Source organism: Solanum pennellii, chromosome 7, assembly GCF_001406875.1.
Source record: "Solanum pennellii chromosome 7, SPENNV200".
Taxonomy (NCBI): domain Eukaryota; kingdom Viridiplantae; phylum Streptophyta; class Magnoliopsida; order Solanales; family Solanaceae; genus Solanum; species Solanum pennellii.
The window spans coordinates 65468042-65476596 of record NC_028643.1 but is presented as its reverse complement, the minus strand read 5'-3'; the positions used below and the strand labels follow the sequence as shown (position 1 = coordinate 65476596).

Sequence of the window (8555 nt, the reverse complement as noted above, 5' to 3'; positions counted from 1 at the left end):
TGAGTTGTAAGAAACAAAAAAGTATTGTTCTTATAAAAGAATAATAGTCTTTTGATACTATCAAGTTTTCGTCAATATTATTATATTACTTATTTGGGTATCATATTTATCTCATATTCATATTGATAGCATTGTCACTCTCTTGCTATTGCTATTTAGTATGGACATGATCCTATGTAATTATCATTTTCTCCAACATTTTAAAAACAAGTTCATAAGACTAAATTTGTGTTCAACTTAAGTCAACTTTTAAGTGAGAAAAATAAATTTTAAAAAATGGAGTATATGTATATTACTTTCGAAAGAAATTGACATTCATGGATATTGGGACAATTACATACATTATTATATACAATTGGTTACCTAAAAAGATCATTCCGTCATCTTAATTGCAGAAAAGAATAGCCAAATCTATTTTAGACCTTTATCAACTTTATCCTTATTCTTCGTCGTGTCCTTGTTCTTCCTCCTCCTTTTTCTTTCATTTTCTTCATCATCTTTTTTAAAATTTGATATATCGTGAATGTCAATCATTTTGAGTGAATTACATTTTTTATTTGAAATATCAAGAAGATTTTATATTTAAAGTTTATGAAGGTGATTTTTGAGTTAATTGAGATTAAACGATTCATGTATATTTTAGATATAAGCATTGTATACTTCATATATAGTTAAGCTATTTCAAACTTTTGAGTATATTATAATGTAGAGTAACTTTCACATATAATAAACATAAAAATCATATTTGTATGTTATAGCTATAGTTTACATAATTGTACTCCATAGCAAAATTTAAGTTTTCTATGGAACTTTTGATTTGTATAATTTGCTAGATACATTCAAGTTTATACAAATTGTTCAGTGTTGTATAAATTCATTTATACATTGTAATTTGTATAATAAGATTTGTATTTGTATAATTATAAATATATAAGACGAAATATATGTACTTGCATTTGTATATACATTTTTCTATTGCTTCATACAAAGACTCATTTGTATACCGAATGGGAAGTTATATACCAAAAATAGCTAATTGTACATCGAATCAGTCGGTACAATAATTGGGATGTTTGCTACTAATTACAAATAAAATAAACTATGGTTACAAATTTAATTTGAATTAATAGTATTCTATTTCATACAATTTTCCCTATAATATATAGTATGTGTATAGCTCATGTATAACTAAGTTATATTTGTACAATCCATATATATTTTTATAACTTTTCGCAAGATATATTATATAGTCAAGTATATACTTTTGCTTCTTTTGTTTATGTAAATAAAAATATAACTATATTCATCATAAAATAATATTGTTCTGTCTCAGTTTATATGACTTACTTTTTTTGTTAGTCAGTCTCAAAAAAATAACACATTTCTATATTAAGTAACAATTTAACTTTAAAATATTTATTTTATTCTTAGTAAAATATTTTATAATCACATAAATATTTATCATTTATGTTAAACCACAATCTTTAAAATTCTTATTTTATTTTATTTTTTAATACTTCATACCGAGCCAAATCAGCTAAAAGAGGGAGTACTCTTTTAGTGGGGAATTTGTATAATTTTTCCAATTACTATCCAATCAATATCTAATTCACAATCTAAGTGTAACTTAGATAAAGTTTCATAATTTTAATTTTAACATGAAATTATAATTTATTTCTAATAAATTTGTGATTATATACATTAAATATTGTTTCGAATATATTAATATATTGCTCAAATACGTTAAAAACTAGCTTGAATACATAATATGTTGCTCGGATACATTAAATAATGACTTGAATATATTAATATGTAGCTTGAGTATAAAAAACTAAGTCGAATATATTAAATATTGACTCGAATACATTAACAGGCAGCTTGAATACATTAAATAAAAAAAAAATTTGAAAATTTTTAAAAATAATAAGGGATAACGAAAATAAGTGAAACAAAAACAGTATATATTATGTAATTTGTCTATCTAATAATTATGAGTGGGCCATGGGCTCGTCATTGTAAAACGAAGTGCAACGTGTCAAACATAAAAGTAAAGGAACAAAAGGAAACTGTTATATCGCCGCTTGGCGGGTGTGCATATCCTGAAAAAACTATACAATTTATTATTATTATTATTTAGTTAGTACTAATACTAAGATGAAATGTTAAAATGGATTTTGGCGGATCTGTAGCGGAATCACAACTCTCATTTTACAGGCATGAAATTTCTCTGTTTCTCTATTTAGTTCCATTTTTAGAAACGCTAATTCGGTTCTGTTTTGTTATCAAATAAGTGGTACATAATATAAATACTCAGTAGTGTAAGGCAGGTAAAAGATTGATTCATACTGTGATTAATTTACAATTTCATTACTAGAAACAAAGCAAATGAAAATGCATGGTGGGAAATAGATTCACGTTAGCCCTGAACATTTTTCAGTTGGAAATTCAGTGGGAAAATAGTGTTTTTTTTTAAGTAGGGCGTGAAATCCATGCCAGGATTGAGCGCAGTCGTCTTTAAAGAGGAAGTCTGATACACAAAGCATCCGAGACGCTCTACAACCCAAGAGTTGTCGGAGCTGAATTTAAAGGCATATCCAGGAGAGTGTCACTGTGTTCACGTGAACCCATGCTCCCCTCTTAAAATCATAAATCTTAAAATCATAAATAGTAGTGCTATATTTTTTTAAAAAGTATTCAAATATTGATGTGTGAACCACATTTGAACTATCATGTAATAGTGAACAATGATGATTGGGTGCATCTTTATAAGCGATGTTAGAAACTTGAATTTTTTCTTGACAGAAGGAGATTAAACTTGATCAAATTGATATCTCCGATTCACCTTTTCGTAATAGTGCACCCATCGTCTCAAAATTTTGGATACGCTTCTGAGTCTCCTGAAAGAATGATTCTTTAGGATATTTTGATGTTTTTACAATGATTGGTGAACTAAAATTGTTTTGCAGTCGGTTCTGTTTCATTCAGGAAGAAAAAGAAGCGACAACAAAAGGGTGTCTTGTGCAAGTTTAATGACATCAACTCAAAGAATACATGGACTTAGTAACACCTGAAAAAACATGCTAATAATGCAAACCTTTTACATGCTTCTAGTAATAATGATTATAGTAGATTAAGAGATAACCATTCCAAGCTAATTGCATTGTTGTTTTTCAGGTTTGATTAGTGTTTGTTATAAGTATTAGAGAGAACTGCAATAGAGATCATGTGGCATGGAATCATTTTACATCTCTCTCATGTGAACAAATATAGAGATCTCCACGAGCCTGCTCTAGTAATTGGGGGATGCTTTGTATTGGTAGCATTGATCCTCTCGCTTCTCTTGATTTTTCAGCATCTCAGATACTATACTAATCCGGCGGTGAGTACTCAATTTAGGTATTCATGGAGTACTCTTTATTCTTATTTCTTAGAATGTAGGATCTAAATTTGTGTTTGCTTATCAGGAACAAAAATGGATCGTGGGGGTCATATTCATGGTTCCTGTCTATGCAACTGAATCAGTAAGTATATAAACCAGTGAAATGCAGTCTGATTTCTGAATTGTTAATTGAGATATGTATCAAGGAAATAAGGTTCTAATAGGATATAATATCATGACGTCTTGCTGCACCTTTCACTATTATACGAGATATACTATCTTTAAATGCAATATACATGTTTAAACTGAATGACTAAAGCAACAGCGTAAATTAATCTTTAAAGTTGATGCAAAGTTTCTAAATAAGTAACTTCAAATTCTCGTGAGTTAACTGAATTGGTTCTTATCTTTTACAGATTGTATCCTTGTGGAACCCAAATCTTTCCCTTGCCTGCGACATATTGAGGAACTGTTATGAAGCATTTGCACTCTATTCTTTTGGAAGTTACTTGATCGCTTGCCTTGGTAAGCATGATCTCTATTTCCAATGGTATTGCAAAATACGAAAGATATCTCAAGAACTTCCTACCAGTCTTGTATAACCAGATAACAGTTAATCAAAATACCTGAAATGTCTTGATATTTTAACCATGGCAATAGTCAACCTTTCCCTTGGTACCTTCGACGGAAGAGGAGTTTCTCTAACTTAGCATGTTGTGGGGTCTACTACATGCAGTCCTTGAAAAAATTTACCAGACTATAACTTGCATGATATGGATTTGTGGCAGGGGGTGAGCGACAGGTTGTTGAACTGCTTGAAGATGAATCGAGGAAACAAATCAGCCAGTCATTGCTAGGGGAGGAGAAACCCGTGACACAAAAAAGGACATTGTATAACTTCATTTTCCACCCATATGTCGTGGGGAAGAACTTGTTCACTATAGAAAGATTTGGTCTTGTACAATATGTATGTCAAAGGGGAAGAAAGTTCCATAGTTACGTTGCTGTACTCGGTATCTTCATACTAATGACATTGTGTTCTGCAGATGATTTTGAAGACAGTCAGTGCATTCCTAGCTCTCATTTTGGAGATTTTTGGGGTATATGGTGATGGAAAGTTTAACTGGCACTATGGGTATACCATTTTCTCTATCTGAATTTTCCGTATCGTATAAAATGGTGAAGTATTAGAAACAATTACACACATTAAGCACCACATATAGCTGTGTAATTTGAACACCATTAGTGTCATCACAGCTACATTTCTCTAAATTCCGAAGGGTCCTTCTTTAAAATGAAATCTCTCGACTGTCAATAGTTGATTAGCTAACTCATGTATAATTCTGTATTTCACTCGTTAATATCAAAGTTAATGATAAGGGGTTTAATGTGCATTTTTCTTTCTTTTTTTCAGATAATAAGGATATGATGAACAATTGGTCATCAAAGCATTCTTCTTTCCTTTTTCATGTTGTTTAATGGTCATAATCGTTCATTTTAGTTTTGAGACGTATCTTGCGGAGTTCCTATATGACACTCCTCATTCTCCTGGAACCAGAACCTTGATTTGCAGCACCAGGAGCTAGCCTGTTTTCAGCATTTTAAAGAAAGTGAAATGATAGTAGGTAGTGAAAAATGCATTGTATAAGATAGAGAATGATATGACTGTGGATAATTCGAAGCTCAGTGTAGTTTACAACTGAAGAGGTCACGATTGTAAACTACCAATCAAAATGGAGAGTCTATGCCTTGAATGAATCAGTAACAACGGATTAGTGGAATGAGGGATCAAGAGACGGATAGGGAGGGAATGGCCTATCAATCATTTGGTTGACCTTCCCTTGAACCAGTCACGGAGCTCTCACTCTGAGAGATTGCGATTGTGACATCTTCAACTGCAGACCTTTTATTACCAATTGGTAGCTTACAATATATCAGTGTTGCAGCAATTTTTGCCTGGTAGCTCAATTTTTTTCTGTTATTGGACGTTGATACATGCTTATTAAGAACACGACTCTAGATTGGAAGGTTTGGAGGTCGAAGATTAGGTAGTAGGTTCGTAGGTGGCCAAGTGTTGTCGTACTGTGTGGACTGTGGGAGAGGCAAGCTAAGGGGCTAGCCTCATCTCCTCACTCCTTGTAGTAGTAGTAGTATTTAGTAGTCGTGTAGATTCTCATTTTACAATGTCTTACTGTCTGTTGCTTTATTTGTCTTAGATCTTGTTATATTGCTGTTATATTGTCTTGTAACCCTACTTCGATAACTTCACTTTTGATCCCAGGATCTATCGTAAATAACCTCCCTACCCCACAAAGGTAGGATAAGGTCTGCATACATCCTATGCTTCCCAGATGTCACATGTGTGACTACACTGGTTATGTTGTTGTTGTTGTATAGGACACTGATATATCACTCTTATCTGCTTATTGCTCCTTGCAGATATCCCTATATCACTGTGGTACTAAACTTCAGCCAGATGTGGGCATTATATTGTCTTGTCCAATTTTATAATGTGACTCACCATAAACTCCAGTCGATAAAACCGCTAGCAAAATTCATTAGCTTCAAGGCCATTGTTTTTGCAACATGGTGGCAAGGGGTTGGAATCGCCTTGTTGTGTTCTTTAAGGGTGCTCCCAAAGGAACGAAAGTTCCAGACTGGATTGCAAGATTTTCTGATCTGCATAGAGGTAGGTATTCTTTGCTTTTTAATTCCATGGAAATGCTCATGTTCTATAGTCAGTGAAAGCTATGATATGTGTTGCATCAAATCATATTCGTGTACTGAATGAAATTCGAACATGTCGGAACACATTGTTTAGTAAATTAGGCGAAGAAATATTGATTATCTGATGGTCGAAAAACAGTGAACAAATAAACTTGGCCCCGGTCATATGGTTTAAGAGTTCTTTAGATGTGAAGGGCCACTGAACCTGAGGTCTTTTCTCTTGGATATTAGCAATATCATTTTTTCACACACAAGCTTTGAAGTGTTTCCCATCTTGAAAAATCATGCTTTTCGATTTTCTTTCTTCTGATTGTGTACCTTAGTAGGTTGATTGAACTGGCACAATCATCCGCATAGTGGATCGCGTTTAATACAAGGAAATTGTTATAAAAATATGATATGCTCAAAGTAAGACTGAAAATGCAATTTGGAAACTGATGCTATGCTAAAATTTTCATGAAGCACAATCTAAGGAAGTGGAATTAGGCAGAGTGGAAGATTTTATTGGACAAATGTTATTCATAAACACTTCTCGGAAATATGGTGTCATACTGATATCGAGACTTAGGTGATATCAATCACATGGTGTCTAGTTCTCCACTTTATTAGTTCAGTAAAAACTTCCTATTTAACAAGTACTATTACGTATCGGCCCTGAGATGTTCAACTCTCATTTTTGCAGATGGCTATTGCCGCTATTGCTCATGTTTTTGTCTTCTCCTCGAAACCGTATCACTATGTGCCAACATCTGTATATGAAGAGTTTACTGCCCAAAAAGCTGAAACAACTCTAAATATAGAAGATGGAGAGAAACCAGCCGTTGTTGAAAAGATAGAAACTCAGGTTGAGGTTCCAGGGACAAGTGTTAGAGAAAGTGTTCAGGACATTGTTGTTGAAGGAGGTCAAAAAGTAAGGCCTTTCCTGTTTTGCTTTTTCACCCCACCCCCTCCCCCTCCCCCACCTCTTTGCTTTCTTGGTGACTCGAACTCACTACTTTTAAGGTTGGAGGTCGAGGGTGCTTACCATTTGAGCAACCCCTCTTGTCTAAAGCACTTGCTCATTTGTTCTTGAAGTATCATATCTAATTGCAAGATATACTAAAACCAATGAAACAGGTTGTGAAGGATGTAGTTTTGACCATAAACCAAGCGATGGGGCCGGTAGAGAAGGGTATGACAAAGATCCAAGAAACTTTCCACCAAACATCAGTCGATGACGAGGAGGAAGAAAAACAAGAGACAGAAATTATGATTGAGGAACAAGAAGAGAATTCATCAGGCGACAACAGATATAAACGAGAGACGGAGATTAAGATTGAGGAACATGAACATAAATTATCAAGTCAGGTGTCTATATCGCGAGATAGAACAAGTTGATAGACAAAAGATTGTCAATTCAGGTATTTAAATCATCATGTTCTTACTTAGCAGGACTTGTAGATAAGAGTCTTTTTTTCCTATCTGTTATTGGTAAGACACATCCCTTTTGTAGAGTGCACATTCATTATAGCAATTTATCTCTTCAAGTTACTTTTCTTTGTTTTATACTTTGGGATTCATTTGTTTCTTAAAAGTCACCATCGCCCAAAATTTACATAAAACCAATGGAAAATCCATTTGATATGTTAACATGATTTTTGTGTAATAGTTTTTACTTGTGTAGAGGCAGGCAGCACCTATCGCCTTTTACATCGTCGTATGGATTCTTTGAATATCATGTTGTAAAGATGTTTCTTCAACTTTATTCTCAAGAAAAATGCTATCACTTTTATTTGCACTTCGTTGTACGAGCCGTTATCTTTGGTAGCAGCGAATTTCATCTAAAGGTTATCTAAAAGGGAGAAAGATTAACCTGACTAGTCTTCTAATGATCATGTTTCACAAAAATAACATGGTTTCAAATTTCAAATTGCTTACTGAAACATAGTCAAAATCTCAAGGATATTATTCTACTGTAAAACGCAATATCTTGATTAATACAATAATTCAAAACAGATTGAAATTGTCTCTAAAATAATTCAAAAGTAAAATAAATTCACCTTATTTGGGAGGAGATAATTATAGAGTTGCACCTTGGGGATGACTATAATATTTAGTTATATTTCAGTAATTATTAATTAAAATATTTCAAAAAAAATATATGTATCTTAAATACTTATTTAAAACATAAATATCTAACTCAATTCTTATAATTTTGGTTTTAAATAAAAATTCAATGTTGTGAAAAAATTAATCAAATAGATTGTTTGACTTTGTAGGTATTAGTAAGATATCCATAATTGAGTGGCTTTGAAGCTATTAAAAAAAATGAGTGACTTCTTTTTATAAAAAAAAAAAAAAAAAAAAAATTTAAGCGACTTTCTAAAAGAACTCACGACTATTTGAGATATTCATGCTTCATAGTTTGTCGCCGAAAAAGAAAGGAAACACGATCAAATCTAATTCATTA

The 8555-nt window shown here is 32.6% G+C and overlaps 1 protein-coding gene across 1 annotated transcript; it reads left to right on the top strand.

Annotated features, from left to right (window-relative positions):
* Positions 1 to 3195: 3195 nt before the first annotated feature.
* On the top strand, positions 3196 to 7625 carry LOC107025581 (protein LAZ1 homolog 2). Its single transcript, XM_015226356.2, has 8 exons — positions 3196 to 3379; positions 3465 to 3521; positions 3796 to 3904; positions 4168 to 4346; positions 4426 to 4514; positions 5819 to 6068; positions 6789 to 7016; positions 7223 to 7625. The coding sequence occupies exons 1-8, from the start codon at positions 3224 to 3226 to the stop codon at positions 7481 to 7483; spliced, it is 1329 nt and encodes a 442-aa protein (XP_015081842.1). The 5' UTR covers positions 3196 to 3223; the 3' UTR covers positions 7484 to 7625.
* The last annotated feature ends 930 nt before the right edge of the window (positions 7626 to 8555 follow it).

What these genes read in the sequence shown, in the direction of transcription:
- LOC107025581 (XM_015226356.2), top strand. Translation starts at nt 3,224, where the DNA reads ATGTGGCATGGAATCATTTTACATCTCTCTCATGTGAACAAATATAGA. An exon ending in TTACTTGATCGCTTGCCTTG is followed by an intron (nt 3,905 to 4,167) that starts GTAAGCATGATC and finishes GATTTGTGGCAG; the next exon opens with GGGGTGAGCGACAGGTTGTT. An exon ending in AAGTTTAACTGGCACTATGG is followed by an intron (nt 4,515 to 5,818) that starts GTATACCATTTT and finishes TGCTCCTTGCAG; the next exon opens with ATATCCCTATATCACTGTGG.